General features: G+C 38.1%; 2 protein-coding genes across 2 annotated transcripts in view; both read left to right on the top strand.

Annotated features, from left to right (window-relative positions):
* Positions 1-5,024, top strand: part of LOC121508211 (adhesion G protein-coupled receptor E5) — a 33,609-nt gene extending 28,585 nt beyond the window's left edge. The window contains exons 15-17 of the mRNA XM_041784877.1: positions 541-709; positions 884-985; positions 1,117-5,024. Coding sequence (XP_041640811.1) covers positions 541-709; positions 884-985; positions 1,117-1,158 — 313 coding nt within the window. The 3' untranslated portion in view covers positions 1,159-5,024. The remainder of the gene's footprint in view (positions 1-540; positions 710-883; positions 986-1,116) is intronic.
* Positions 5,025-5,783: 759 nt separating this feature from the next.
* LOC121508454 (long-chain fatty acid transport protein 1-like) lies at positions 5,784-15,241 on the top strand. The gene is made up of 14 exons (XM_041785321.1): positions 5,784-7,596; positions 7,680-7,857; positions 7,961-8,099; positions 8,211-8,466; positions 8,615-8,782; positions 9,384-9,453; positions 9,619-9,710; positions 12,180-12,289; positions 12,394-12,603; positions 12,690-12,816; positions 12,908-13,045; positions 14,369-14,533; positions 14,624-14,767; positions 14,846-15,241. Exons 2-14 carry the CDS (start codon positions 7,688-7,690, stop codon positions 15,001-15,003), a joined length of 1,947 nt encoding a protein of 648 aa, XP_041641255.1. The 5' UTR covers positions 5,784-7,596; positions 7,680-7,687; the 3' UTR covers positions 15,004-15,241.
* The last annotated feature ends 889 nt before the right edge of the window (positions 15,242-16,130 follow it).

Below are 16,130 nucleotides of genomic sequence, written 5' to 3'. Positions count from 1 at the left end.
TGTGTCTCCTTCTCTGAGGGACAGTCAGGAAGATTTTATGGGCAGCCTGTTGTGTCATTTTTTCAGGCTATCACAGCGTTTTTTGCATATTAGATTGTAGGAAGAAGGACCAATAAAACAAACTAAAACTTCCGATATATATCTACTGTTTCCTTGTTTGCTGACTTTTGAATGCTCCCTTATCTCAGTGTGAATTATAATGGTAGTTATTCATGGGATTAAAAAAAGGATAAGCAGCCAAATAGAGCTCAAACAGTGTTCCTTCTTTAAGCCTGGCTTCTATTTTAATCAATTCCCTCTAGCTTTGCCTCTTCTACTGGATATCAATAGACAATAATGTGTTCATAAAGCACCTCTGTTCTGTAGTCGCTATGTCAGAAGGTCTATCTATTTTCCCTCCACTCTTTAGGGGTTTTCCAGCCGCTGAAATGGTAACTGAGTCATCTGTCTGTTTAGGTGCATGTTAATCTCTTCTTTCATTCCCTATCTGTTGCTCTTTCTCTGACACCCCACCCCCCCGTCGTCCCCTTTCCTCTGCAGAGCTTTCACAGTCACTGCAATCGCCCAGATGTGCATACTAGGTCTGATGTGGGTGTTCGGTGCCTTCCTGTTTGAAGAAGGCCCCATGGTTGTGGCTTATGTCTTCACTATCCTGAACAGCCTGCAGGGAGCGTTGGTCTTCATCATGCATTGTTTGCTTTCTAAGCAGGTAGGATACAGTGTATGTTTGTAACTACCTCACCATGAAACAGATCTAAAGATACAATTATATATAACACTATGACACCTAAACACTGAAGGTGTAACAAGGGGATTAGATTAAGTTGGAGCATTGCATTAGTTCACAAGGTATGTTTTCTTGATGTTCTGCTGCCCTCTGCAGGTGAGAGAGGAGTATTCCCATTTCCTGTCCTGTATCTGCACACCACAGAAGAAGAGATACTCAGACCTCAGCAGTACAAATCCCTCCAGCAGTCAGTCTCAAGTAAGAATACAGTCACCTCACTCACCATCCCACATGTCTTCAAACAACATACATCAGTATAATTTTGAGGTATTATACTGGAAGACTTTCTTGCTGCCTACATTGTCTTGTACTTGTTTGTGTTTCTTTAGGCTTCTGGGAGCGGGCAGCACACAGGAGAATCCCAAATATGAAGATGCTTTGGACATCAAAGTGATATGATCACAACTGAAACCTACCGTGGCTAAGTTAGCCCTCATTTTTAAATTAAGACCACTTCAAATAATAATAAAAAAAGTTTTGTTGTAATTTGAAACTAGGAGTTTAAAGGTGGCATATCTTTCCCATTTTCCACCTTTAACACAGTCCCATGTGGTCTAAATTAAACATCCAAGTCATTCTTTTGTGAAAATATAACATGGATCAAGCACCAGAGGAGGATTTTGAACCTGTTTAAACCTGATATAAACAGCCTCACTCAGAATGATCCCTTTATCTGTGTTACCTGACACACCAGAAAAGCTGTTTCATGTATCTATTGCATGGGATATATTTCACTTCTGTCTGTGCAACAACCCATAGGTGTTGTTAAGGAAGAGCAAAACCTTTGAAAATAATCTCAGAGGGTGACTCGATTTGTCACAGTCATTAAGGGCCAATCAGAGTGACAAAACATGACGCAGTAGGCATGGGCCTACATAATGAGTAAACTACATAATGTAAGCTAGTCAGGCAGCCAATATCACTGTTCACTGTCCGGGAGCCAGTTGGTAAATCAAACTCATGCTAAGAGAATGAGAAGAGCAAAAACATATTCTCCACTAAGAAGTCTTTCAGTGCCATTCTCTGCTCTTCTTTGATAAAGAAATGTTTTGCCCAATTCTGATAAAACTGCTGTAAAACCTACATCCATGCTAGTCTCTACAACTGCTGCCATTGTTCAAAAACTTAAAGTACAACTAGACCACTCCTGTAGTTTCTGCCTCATTCTCCTCGAATAAGGCTGATTGGTCCACCCTTTTTCTTACTGAGACAAATATTTCAGACTGAAGCTTTGCAAGATGGCTCTGCCTAATGGCAGACATGGAGTCTAGCCAACCCATCCAAGACAGACTGGCTGCAGACCGTTCATTTTTTATGGCTAATCCCACAGACTGTTCATCTGTGATACCATATATCTAATATCTAAATACCATATATGCTAAAACGTTTAAAATGAAATTGTATTAAGCAAGTATTTGGGGTTAAAGTTGGGTTAGGGTATGAGAAGTTAAAAGTCCAAAACCTGACCTGCAAAACCTAATTAGACAATGTTTAATAAAGCAGAGTAAACAGTCTGCCTACAGGAAAAAGCTCATCCTCCATCAAAATATTCAATGTAGCAAGCTTAGCATATGTAGCACAATTGCATAAACTACATGGATAATAGAGCTAAGAAGCTAAGTAGAAAATGTAGCTAAGTCTAAGCACACAAAGCAGCCATATATCTATATTAGCTGTGTAACAAAGTTAGCTTAGGCTACATTTGCTAAAGCTAACATTTCCAAAATAACTTATCTATAGAAAACAGAGCTATTTAGCTAATGTAGCTATGTAACAAATGTAGCTAAAGATAAGCTCGCAAAGCAGCTATGTAAGCTACATAGGTACATTATCTGCGTAGGTATGTTAGCTTTAGCTATGTTTGTAAAAATAAATGTTTCTAATGCTAACTTAGCTCTAGATGTTGGAGCTATATAATTATGTAGCTAAAATAGCTAATATTTTGAAAGCTAAGCTCGCAAAGCAGCTATGTAAACCATGCAGTTACATTATCTACATTTTTATGTTAGCTTTAGCTATGTCTGCCAATGCTCAAGTTGCTAAAGCTACCTTGCTACAGTGATTTATGTGGTAATGTTAATTATGTAGCTAGCGTCGCTATGTTTGCGTAGCTAAAGCTAACAAAGATAAAGCAAGCCTCATTTGTATTACTACATCTAAAATGGGTTTGTACATAATTTAATCTCAAAAATGACCTCTGATCTAGTCTATAATATTTGCCATGTTGTTGTTTTGTGAATGTAACTTCCAGATTTAGTTTATGAATTAAGTTAGATTTAAATAAATGAAAATTTAAATGCATTGTGAAATACATTGTTTTGCTAAATTACGGGACCTCCTTTCTGAGATATCTGGTGTCTCAGATGAACAGTCTGTGAGATACATGGTCATGGCCAGACCTCTTTTAATCCATCAGCTTTGCTGAGGTATTTTGGTTGCGAGTCTATTTAAATGTATATGAGCTCCTTCTCACCCTGCTCCTCTAAATGGATTGTCAGATTTTGTGTTTATAGACATAGGTGGACCACCAATACAGGACTGGGTTTGGCCTTTTTCACGTAAGCCAACATGGGGGGTTGTGGGTCAGTCAAAACTCCAGATGCACACATTTATTTGCAAAATGCTAAAAAGTGAGTTTTATGCAACATTTCCACTTTAAAGTAACAAATAACTAGTACCAGTATTTTCACCATTTAAAACCAGTTTACTCATATCCAGTTATAAAAGTGACATTATGGGGAGTGATGCATGATAGGGGAAAAAATCCCCAGTATTTACATGTCACATTTGGTGGGTCAAGTTTTACTGATAATGACTAAAGGTTGAGGTTAGTCTAATTGTAAAAAATGAGTAATTTTTGTTGGAGCTGAGTTTGTTGGAGTTGAAGATATTTCTGTATCTTATGTGTTCATGCAAAACATATCACAATCATAATATAAGCTGTATTGGAGTGATCCAAGGTGAAACTTAAGCAGAGTATTTATTTTTAGTAGGCTACAGACGTCTACATATTGTGGGAGGCAAAGAAATATGAATGATGCTTTAAAGTAAATAAGATTATAGTGGGTGCGTTTGACAGCATCTTCATAGACTATATTTTTTTCCATGTGCTGCAGATTTTACAGTTTTTTTTAATTAAGAGGGTGATAAAAATACTCCTCTAACCAAACTATGGGTCTGTTGTTTCCATTTCTAAACAAAATAAGTGACTTTTATTCACTTGTGGCTGTTTTTGTGATTGCTGTACAGCTGTGCCTTTCAAGACTGGTATTTATAAATATGTTTTTTTTTTATTAAATCATCAGAAAAGAAAACAGATTTAGTCTAAAAATGGAAGTTCAGGATATTTACAAAAATGGACCCACCCTTCTGATAAGCCTGCAGCTTCCTGTAATCAAACTGTTTCTTGGAAAAGAAACCCATTTTGTTTGTGTTTTCTGAAGATGAGAGATTTGATGGTATCAAACATCTGAAATAAGAACTTCAACTGTTTGATGAAGTTAAATGTAGTACAAATGGTAGTTTATTCATTTGATTGCACTTTTAGTCTGTTCAAATATTATTTCAGCAGATCTTATCATGGGATATTCTAAGACTTGAGAGAACAGCCTCTGTTATAGAACCTGAAGTTTACTCATTGTAGCTTTAACTTGTTGATTTTTTTTTAATTCTATTGAAATTGATCATAAAAAGACAGATTTGGATTTGAAATATTCTTCATTGGATTGGTTTATCCTTTAAGGTTCATGTTGGTTCATACAAGTAAACTGTTCTTCGGTTCTTTTTCTTTATCAGTGGCTGCACTTTTTGTGACATTGTATACCTTTTAATGCAAAATGTATTTTATGTGAAAAAAAAAGCTATGTGCAGTTTGCAGCATTTTGTGAATGTAAAATCTGTCTGGTAGAATATACTGGAGGCTTTTATAGGGAGTTATATTACTTATTTTTTATACTTTGTTTTTTATGTTGTTCGGTACTGTTTTCATTTCAAAATATGCACCATTTTTTTAATTAAAGCTTTTACTCCTGAAGAATCTGTGATCTCTGTGTAGTTTTATAGCACTATACAGAAAGACATTATTTTATATTACATATTTTTATTCAGTTGGCATTACTTTGTAGGAATCCTTTTTTCACTTTGACATTAAAGTTTTTCTGTTAAAAAAAGTTTTTGTAAAAAGCCGAGCTATATGGACCATGACTTACTTATAAAACCAATAAAAGGGTAAAACATCCACAGGGGTGAATGCTTTTTATAGGCACTGTAGATAGTTTTATTACCCTACAGAAGTTAGTTTGACAACAGTAAGCCTGACCGGCAGTCATGAGTCACACCTACTCTACCTACACAATAGTAGCGTTAAAGTAAAACTGTAGTTGTAAGGACTTGTTCCCTTATTGTTGCAACATCAAAACATTATGGATGATCAAAAACTATTCATATGAGCTCATTACGAGAGAAATAGAAATATAAAGATTAGGGGAAAACGGGCACGATAAACAAGTTTTAGATTTGGTTCTACAGTTGTGAAAATATAGAATTACAATATAAAATGTAGTTTTATGCTCCACTATTTTTTAAAATATAAATTTGTACTAAAAGTGACTGAAGTAAAATGTTACAACTTACCCCATGGGAGGAATTACAACTGGGCTAGCGGTCGAGCTTGCTAGAAAAGGCATTTTACACACAACTAATGAAATACAATTAAATAAAACTCTTTATATACACAAAAGGGATGTAATGTTTGTGGACCTATAATAGATAAATAAAATAAAATAGTGAAAATACACTTTCCTAAAAATCCCTGTGGTGATGCTGGTGTTGTGGTCAGATGACGACAAAAGCAAAGTCAACTCAGCAATTTGTTACACCATAAAAGGTCCTTGTTACTAACATAACATGATGGCATATAATAGAATAAAAGAGACTATTAGATTGTACATCTACTACATACCAACAGTATATATATGTATGTGTATATAAGGTAGCTTTAGCAACTTATATATATGTTTAGAATTTATCATATAGCCTAGTTAAACAGACAAGAAATAAAATGGCTGATGTTTATCCATGCATGTGCTGTAAAACTCTTAGTGTCACTGTGAAATTACGGGATCCAGTGTTATTAATGTGTATTGAAAACATCAGACCAAGTCTTATATATTTGAGTCATTATTAATGACAATAGATGGATTGTTTTTCTTACATAGTATATAATAATAATAGATGAACTGCTAACTGAAGACATGGCAGTGATAATAGATCAGATTGGTGGAGTTCAAATCTGGGGATCATTTTCCCATGATGCCCTGGGGCAGAGTGTTTAAGTGTGTTTAGATATGTTTAAATGTGAACAGGTGAGTTTAGATGTTGAATATTGTACAGACATCACTGCTGGGATTCCTTTGTTCAGCCTTCTGATGGATTATTTTTGATTTTGATGGTCAACACTTTTGCACCATGAGTGAAAAGAGTAGGCCACTTCCTTAAATTGAGTTTACCTGCCAAAGGAAGCTTTCTGTTTATAGATGTAATCATTCCTCGATAAATATAATACTGAGGTAAACTCTAGTAAGTGTGAATACAGATACTTCCTTGTCAAGCATTATTACAGATGTTTCTAATGAATACCGTCGGTCAGAGGAATCATAAATAATATAAATTAAATGAATGTGTTAAACTGCGTCAAAGGCGTGAGTCATTTTTACAAGATGAGCTTAATTGAAATTACATATATTTAAAAGAAAAAATGAAGTCTTGTTAAATCTACTTGAAAATGTAAGAAAAAATTCACTTTGATTTTTTTTTGCTCTTAAACTAAAACAGAGTAGTAGTTTTCACAAATATTAATCTGGCTAATCTACAAAAAAGTGATGCAAATAGTTGCCTAGGTTTTTCTAAGTAGATTGGGCTGAACATTTTTATAAGTGTAAGCTAGCATTAAAATTTAGTCAGGAGCCTATTAGCCTATTGTGGCCAAGTGAACAATTAATATGTGTTGGCTACTATAAAGTCAAGTTTAACGTTATGGGGGAAAAACAGAAGAAATTGTTACACTTAATTAATTCATCGTGAATTAAAAAAGGCTACTTGCCACATTACCACTGGGCAAATAAGTGGAAACGTACGGCAGTTACTTAATAGCCTAGATATAAATTATAGGATTAAACATGGTCTAAAAAATGTAAGCTAATTTTTGAGTTAGAACAAAAACACTTCATCCTCCACTATCTGCTTCCGTTATGAAGCCCTTTTCGCGCAGCGTTTATATTCGTATTCTTTTCCTGGTTTTAATAGCCTGTATGATGTTTGTGTAAGATGAGCACCAAGTCCAGAATAATGTTGAACTTTGGCATACAAACAGGCTGTAGCTAGCAGCCATGCCAGCGATCATCTTTGTCGTAATTTCACAAATTCTGCCTCCTGTTTGAAGATTTAATTATGACGAAATGATAATGAATGAAAAATTATCCAATATTTCATTCTGAATTTTAGTCATGTTCCTCGTTATTCATAGTCATTATTTTTCCTACTTAATCAGCCGTCAGGTGTATAAATCAGACTACAGGTGATGTGTCGTCCTCGCGGCGCTGTGACTCACTCTCCGCCTCTGAGCCTAAAGAGAGCAGAGCTGCTGTGACGCAGCTTTATGAGTCTAAACGTGCTCTTACTCCGCGCTGTTCATCACACACGTTTACTCTGACAGCTGCTGCTTTCACATTAAAAAGTTCCTTCTCCCCCTCACTTCAGAATAACTTTGAAGCCTCAACACTTCTTTGGAAGGGGCCGAAAGACTTGAAAAGGTAAGCCTCCTATCCACAAAACTTTATGTTTGCGGTTGGTGTGTGCTTGTTTTTGTATGATATCAGTGTTTGTATCGCCACAGATAGGACAATGCATCTGATGAGTGGTGCCATAGCTCTCCTCAGTGTGTTTGGAGCTGTCATGCTGCTCTCTCTCCCCTGGCTCTGTTGTCTTTGGGCTGGTCTTGGGCTCTTCATGGTCTGGAGGGGATCATGGAGGTTTATATATGTTGCTTTATGCACCATCAGAAGAGACCTTATGTAAGTAGATTGTTACATCTGCATCAGTGTAAGTGTGTGTTATAACTTTTCTTTCCCAATCTTGCATGAAACTTGTCAGTTCTCCAATCCTTCTGATCTGAAGGTGTTTGTATGTTATCCTACGAGTGAGGATTCCCATGTACCGTCATCTACATAACAGAAGCACCATCCCTGACCTGTTTGCACAGATAGTGAAAAAGCACCCAGATAAACCTGCTTTGATCTATGAGGCCACAGGAGAGGTGAGCACTCATCAAAAATCATTCCCCAAAGTAGCTTAAACAGCATCTGCTCCCTCAAAGGGATGGAAATAGAGCAGAATCACACACCATGTGATTTTTTTTTTTTTCCAGGTGTGGACATTCAGGGAGCTTCAGCAGCGATGCTATGCAGTTGCTCACTGGGCACTTGCACAGGGCTGGGTAGAGGGCGATGTAGTGGCCTTATACATGGAGAGCCAGCCTTCAGTCGTGGCTCTGTGGTTGGGTCTGGCAATGGTCGGTGTGGAGGCTGCATTTATCAACCACAACCTTCGGCAGCAGTCACTGCTGCACTGCATCAGTGTGTCAAGAGCTCGAGCCATGGTGCTTGGGATGGAGATGAGAGAAGGTAGGATTATCTTTTGTGATGAAATAGAAATAGTGTGGATGCTGATGGAGCCATGGTGTTTAATTCACAATTTAATTGATTGTTAAGTCAGGATATAAGTTTGATGCTATTCTAAGAAAAAACATGCTCTTCTTAATTTCTGCCTCAGCTGTATCAGAGGTGAGAGACTCTCTACAGCCAGACTTGCTTTTGTTCATCAGTGGTGGGCGGGATGATGAAGAGGAACCCTGCCGCCTCAGAGTTCAGAACCTGGACACTCTGCTGAACCGCTCCCCAAAACACCAACCAAACCACACTCTCAAGAAGGATTTCAATGGTGAGGCTCTGCAGAGTGTATTAGCATGGTGGTACCAGTATGATGCCATGTTATGCACTAAATGTTACAAATATTAGTGTTTGGATTGCAACACTTGCTCATGCTCAGCAAGTCTTTACCTGCAGGAGCAAACTGCACTGCCAGATTTCTCTTTCTCTGCTCTGCCTGTGATGTTGCATGCATATTATAGCACACACCAATGTGAAACAAATTGCCCACTCATGCTATGTAATGCTAGTTCTCACACAAAGTTAGATGGTTGTATGAAAATGTCTGTGTCTGACATCAAAGCAAGGATTACATCACATCTTAAGCTCCATTGTAATCATTAAGGTTATCAGTAGATATATTTGTGCATCAGGTTTTCTCTATTTGTAATTACGCTGTATTGTTTTCACTGCTGTTATCACATGGCATTCCTGGGTTCATTCTCTTCAAGTCTTCACTTGCACAGCCTGTCAGACGCACAGAGGATGTGTAAGGAGAGACTGAAACATGTTAAGTCAGGGTGCATACCGTACATGTTAAACATCGGCTAATAAATAAAAGAGCATATGGGCCAACACTGGATGTAAAAATCTGTTCCTCTCTCTCTCTACAGACAGACTTTTCTACATCTACACATCTGGAACTACAGGAATGCCAAAGGCAGCTATAGTGGTGCACAGTCGGTGAGCTTTTAAAAAAGTGTCTATTTAGACATGCTTACTGTCAGAGCACAGGAAAACACAAAATCCAACCACAAAGGACAATTAAAAGCATAATATTCTGACATCCTAGTAAAACAGAAATACAATCTCAGTTGAGGTCTGTTATTGATGCTTTTTTATTTTTAGGTATTATCGCATTGCTTCCTTTGGTTTCCACTCATTTGGACTGCGTTATGATGATATCATGTACAACTGCCTGCCCCTGTATCACTCTGCAGGTAAATCTCACATCATTAACCCTCTATCTCACACATTGTCCTCTTTAACAAGATTTTTTCTTTCAAATAAGCATGTGCCCTACATAGTGCACTATAAAGATAGCTGCGTGTGATTTTTGATAAGCCTTTACAGAACATGGATAAAGTCCCAGTGATGTCCTGAATTGGTTTTACGAAGTGGAGTTTTGAAGCTGATGACAGTCGTTGCCATATCAAATATGTTTTTTTTTTTAATCTAACTTTAGATCAAGCAAGTAATAGGAGGAGTGTGTGAAGCATCCTGGTAAATATTTACAATGTGCCCATGCTCAATTTAATTCCAGCCATGCCCCCTAATTATGCGCTAAACTCTAAAACCCAGCTCAGACCAGATATTGGCGATGCAACAAGACTGTTTTAGATCACCATGGGGGATTGTTGTACCAGTGTGAACTAAGCTGTTGCAGCTCAGATCAGGTTGGCTGACGGGGTGTCCCGCAATTCACTCTGTCAAATCTTCAACAGCTGGTTTTTGGACGTTGCAAGCAGATTATGAGTGAATGAAATGAGAACCTGAAATTAAAACAGAAACTTCAGCCTGTCCCCTCTCTCTGATCTGGCATGCCAGATAGACTGTTTCATATATCCATTGCATGGGTATATTTCACACGTATCTTAGAAAGCTCCCATAGAAAGCATTTGGGAAAGGCAGGACCTTTCAAAAAAATCTCAGAAGGTGATTGGACAAATGTACTGTCTGTCACATTCTTACAGACCATTCAGAGCGACAAGACAAAATGAGGTGGTACACATGTGGAGCTCTGCAACAGACTGACAGGTAAACAATGCCGTAGTATATGATCAGCAGACTATGATGTGAATAAAACTCGTGCTGAGTCCAGTGTGGAGAAGAGCAAAAATGTGCTTTCCACCAAGAGAAGCTTTCAGTGTGGCTCTGTGCCCTTGTTTTAGTTTAGAAATGTGGCTGAGTTCTGATAAAATTGCTGCTACATGTGGGCCCCCCCATATTGCTGTTGCGATTTAATATGTGATTACTTTCCTCCCTTCCTTTTATCATATGTATTTTTTTAAACAAACTTCAAAGCAAAAAATCATTCTATATTATAACCAACACAATATAAGATAGCTTAAACTAGGGCTGAACAATTTTGGAAAAACTTGGAATTATGATTATTTTGACTCATATTGCAAATTTGATGTAAATTGTTGTATTTAAGGGAACAATCATTTATATGTTATTCTTAAGAAAAACATATAAAAATTTGGAAAGAAGGTGTTTTTTGTAAACTATTGAAAAAAGAAACTTAAATGTTTGCGTGAACATCTTTGCTGCAAAAAAACGTTTTCAACTGGCATTTTGACACACATTTCACATTAAAAAAAGAAGCTCCTTCTGCGATTTCAAATTACAGGGATTAAATCTAAATTTCAATGAACAAATCAGCCCTGCGCTACACGATAGCTACATCTAAGGTAACTGTGGTACTAGCGGAAACCATTGCTTTTGGCTTTAAGTAAAGCTAAACCACCTTTTAGCTACCAGCTCATTCTCCTCAAATGAAGCTGGTTCAAACAGTTTTCAATTTGGCACAGACGTGGATTGGAGCTTGTCAAGATGGATTTGCTGGATGACAGAGATAGAGACAAATCCATCTGCATTGCAAAGTTACCCAACCTTAGTTGTGCACATAGGCAGGATACACAGTGCTATACTTGCTAATACATGAGAAATTCAAGGCTGTTGTAGCTAAATTTGTGCATGGAAAAAATATTTTCAGGAGATATCTTATTTATAACAAGACTGAGCTACTAAAGATTTTGTTGTTTTATATTTGCTGTGGCACTGCGCTTCTATGCTACATTGGTCATGACAAGAAACATGCATGCAGCATCTTTACTGAAGGGAAATTAATGGCGAATCACAATCATGCTGGAATCACACAGCCTAATGTTACACATTATCATGGTGATAAAGGTACAGAAAAAACTTAATGTGCAGTACTGACCTTCCTGTAGAGACAAATCTATTGTACAGTAACTTAGAAAAACACTTTAAATAGAGTGACTGTGGGAGTTGTTACTGAAATGATACATGATCTCCTTCAGCTGCAGTGTTGTGAACTGGCTGGCTTTCAGAGTGTTGCAGAGTGTCCTGTTGCTAGCAGTTGTGAGTTTAACTTATCTTGTTGTGAACATTAGGTCTGAACCAGCCTTTAGGCCTGACTAAACTAAAAGTGTGAGTTAAAAGAAATCAGCTCTTGTTCAGTGTGAACCAATAAAGAAATAAGCTACAGACACAAGGTTTGTTTTTGTTTTATTAGCCAGTAACCTGTAAACATATTTATTATTACTGTGAAAATGGGCACATTAATAAAGGTGTTGATTAGGGCTCCTTGGTTGTTTAAACCAACCTTAGTGAACTTTTGGTTACCTTGGTGTGGACTGATATTAAACTCTGGATCCTTACAGGAACCATCATGGGTGTAGGACAGTGTCTACTCTTTGGTGTGACTGTTGTAGTCAGGCCAAAGTTCTCTGCCAGCCGCTTCTGGGATGATTGTGTCAAACACAGCTGCACTGTGAGTACACAAACAAATGTGACTAAATACAGATAATATGGTTCATCCAACTGCTGCTAGTTGATTCTCATGCTAACGTATCTTTTTAAAATATTTTTCCACAGGCAATTATTTACATTGGGGAGGTCTGCCGTTACTTGTTGGCCCAACCTGTCCGCTCATCAGAGGCACATCACAGAGTGCGTGTTGCTATTGGTAACGGCCTGCGTCCTTCAGTTTGGGAGGAGTTTGCCAAGAGATTCAGAATCCAGCGAGTTGGAGAATTTTATGGGGCCACTGAGTGCAACTGCAGCCTGATAAACATAGACGGAAAGGTGCATGTTATTATAAAGGGCTTATAGGTGGAGTGGAGGATTTTTCAAACTATATCTTGTCTCATGTTGATGTTTTTCATACTCAGGTGGGGGCGTGTGGTTTCAATAGTCGCATCCTGCCGAGCTTTTACCCCATCAGACTGGTCAGAGTCCAGGAGGATAATGGAGAGCTGCTCAGGGATCCACAAGGCCTCTGTGTGCCCTGTCTGCCTGGTGAGAACATACAAATACGCAGAGTCTGACACACAGAAAAAGACGGCTGTAAAATTAGTTAAGTGCATGTATTTTGTTTCTGTCTCTTCAGGTGAGACAGGTATGTTAGTGGGACGAATCAACTTCTCTGATCCGCTCAGGAGATTTGATGGCTATGTCGATAAAGAGTCCACCAACAAGAAAATCGCTCACAACGTCTTCAAGATGGGAGACTCTTGTTATATATCAGGTGTGTTTTATTCTTTTTATTCAAATACAAATAAAAAGATGGACAGCATGTCTCCACTGTCTCAAGCTATGCAAAAGTGAAGCCAACATACTGTTGTGACGAACACAGACGTCTGGTGATATCATTTGCAGCCAGAGACAAAGTCATAGAAAGTTTAGTGTCTTGTATCAGTGTTCATAACGCTTCTGATCACCATTCCTTCTCTGATGAGGTGTGTCGATCATTGCAGAAGAAACATTTGACTATTGACCTATCAGTTTTACCAGTTAAACCTTTTTTTTACAGATTGAAACCACTCAGTAAAACTAAACTTCATCCCACTTCTCTAAATGTTTGCTCCCACAGTCTAAAGACACTAACGTTGTTACAGTTTACTCAGTGAGAGGCCGCTTGTATGACTGCATAATTTACTGTCAGTGTTGACAGACTAAAAACCCATCCATGGTATTTTCCCCCTTTAACCCAGTGCATGCTGGGGTATTGTCCAACCACCTTTAAGTGAAAAAAACATCAAAGTGCACACAAGGGTATGACAAGGGATGTTCCCAGTGGCTCATTTTTATGTTCATTAAACAGAAATCTAAGTTCAAACTGGTCCACAGTTAAGAAATACAAAGAAAGTCATCAAAATAGTGGCTGCAAACCATTCGAAAGTGTATTACATTTGGCTGGTGAATCAGTTAAAATAGTACAACCCATTCTTCAATAATAAAATTCATGTCAAGGGTTGCTTGGTGGTGCTGTTGCTTTCACAGTATTATGATTCCTTGTCTGAATCCCAGTTGGATAGGGCCTTTCTGTGTGGGATCTACATCTTATTCTTTAAAACATTATAGACCCTTTTATTAAAATGCATTAGTATACTAATAAGAATGCTAATGAGCCGCTTATTAATGGTGAGATGTGTACCCTAATGATAAACAAGACCTAACTTTAGTTTAGGGTACATATTCTGAGTTACAAAGGTTTACTTAGGAGTCATTTGGACATTACTAAGAATAGAAATTGTATGCTTTGTGTCATGACAATAGACCTTACTGCCCTAGTCTGGACATAAGAAACACAACAACTCACATCATTGCAACCCAGTCAGACAAGTCATCATGAGGCACATTTAATTATTAATGTTCATTTCCATGATTGCTACATTAATGACAAAGCTACAAATGTTTTCTAACAGACTGCTCAGTGACTCACTTTCACAATAAATCAGAATAAAAGCTGACAATGAGTCATCATTACTTCAGACTCCTTGATCCCCTCCAGGGATGATGAATTTAATGATGCTATCATTCCTATCCCTGTTTTCTGTCTGTCTCTCAGGTGACCTACTGGTGATGGATGAATTTGGCTACATGTATTTTAAAGACCGCAGCGGCGACACATTTCGTTGGCGTGGGGAGAACGTTTCCACGACAGAGGTGGAAGGAGTCCTCAGCTGCCTGCTGGGGCATGCTGATGTGGCAGTCTATGGTGTTTGTGTACCAGGTAAAGACATACTAAAAAAGCCTATAAAACCCTTTTATAGCTATGACTGTGTTGTGTCATGTTTTTCTCATCTATCTGGGTGTACTGCAGGTGTGGAGGGTAAGGCTGGTATGGCAGCAGTATCCCACACAGATCATTTTGACCTTGATGCATTCCTTCAGTCAGTACAAAAAGCACTGCCATCCTACGCATGCCCCGTCTTCCTCCGACTCATGCCATCTGTTGATACGACAGGTGAGATGGTGCTGCAAGGATACACACAACACTTCAGCTGAGGCACACATGAACTTCATTGTCTGCTTTTGTGCTTAGGTACCTTCAAAATCCAGAAGACACGACTGCAGAGGGAAGGATACAAACCACGAGAGTCAAGTGAAAAGATTTATTTTTTGAACAGCCGAGCTGGGTGTTACGAGGCGGTAACTGATGAACTCTATAAAGATATCATAGAGGGCAGAGCGTGTCTATGAGACTGGAGGAGGCTGAAAAGATATCGACCTCTAGATTGTATTTTTCAAAAGTGGAAAAAAGAGAAAAGAGAGAGATTCACTAACAACTTTATCCTCATTTATACAAAAATATGTTCATATGATTGTGACTATGTTTTTGTCATTTAAATAAACACTGTTGTTACCTCCGCCAAGGAGGTTATGTGATTGGCGGGGTTTGTTTGTTAGTTAGTTTGTTAGCAACATAATTCAAAAATTTATGGACGGATTTTGATGAAATTTTCAGGAAATGTCAGAAATGGCATAAGGAAGAACTGATTAGATTTTGAGAGTGATCTGGATCACTGTCTGGATCCAGGAATTTTTTGAAGGATTCTCTACTATTGGGAGACAGGGCTAATGGTGGAGGTCTGCGCTCTCTCTGTGGAGTGTGATGGTCTGGGGCTGCTTGGCTGCTTCTGGACCTGGATGATTTGCTGTAATTGGTGGAACCTTACAGTCAGCTCTAAGAAAACCCTGAAGGTGAATGTTGGGCCATCAGTTCATGACCTCAGGCTCAAGCACACTTCGGTTATGCAGCAGGACAATAATCCCAAATACACCAGCAAGTCCACCTCTGAATGGCTTAAAAAAACAAAATTTTTTGGAGTGGCTTTATCAAAGTCCGGACTTAGGTCTGTCTGAGATTCTGTGACATGACCTTAAACAGGCTCAAAAACCCTCCAATGTGACTGAATCAAAGCAATTCTGCAAATGAAGGTGGGCAAAAATTGTCCCTTCACAGTGATATGAATCACTCATTGCCTCTTATTACTTGCAGCTGTTGCCGCCAAGGGTGTCACAACGAGTTATCATGTTTAGGGGGCAATGATTTTCTCACAGAAGGCTAGGTAGGTTTGGTTGGCTTTTTCCCTTAATAAATGAAATCAGATTGAAAAACCTTGTTTTGTATTTACTCAAATTATTTCTGTTATTATTCTGAAACATTTAAGTGTGAAAAATGTGCACAAAATAAGAAATCAGGAAGGATGCAAATACCTTTTCACAGCACTGTTCATTCTCATTCTTTTAAATGATCAAAAATGATGGCTGTGTTAACATCAACAATCCAGACCACAGACACAAAGAAAGGAAAAACTCCTCTTTAT

This window comes from Cheilinus undulatus, linkage group 4 (assembly GCF_018320785.1).
Source record: "Cheilinus undulatus linkage group 4, ASM1832078v1, whole genome shotgun sequence".
NCBI lineage: Eukaryota > Metazoa > Chordata > Actinopteri > Labriformes > Labridae > Cheilinus > Cheilinus undulatus.
This window is presented reverse-complemented; position numbering and strand designations above follow the sequence as displayed.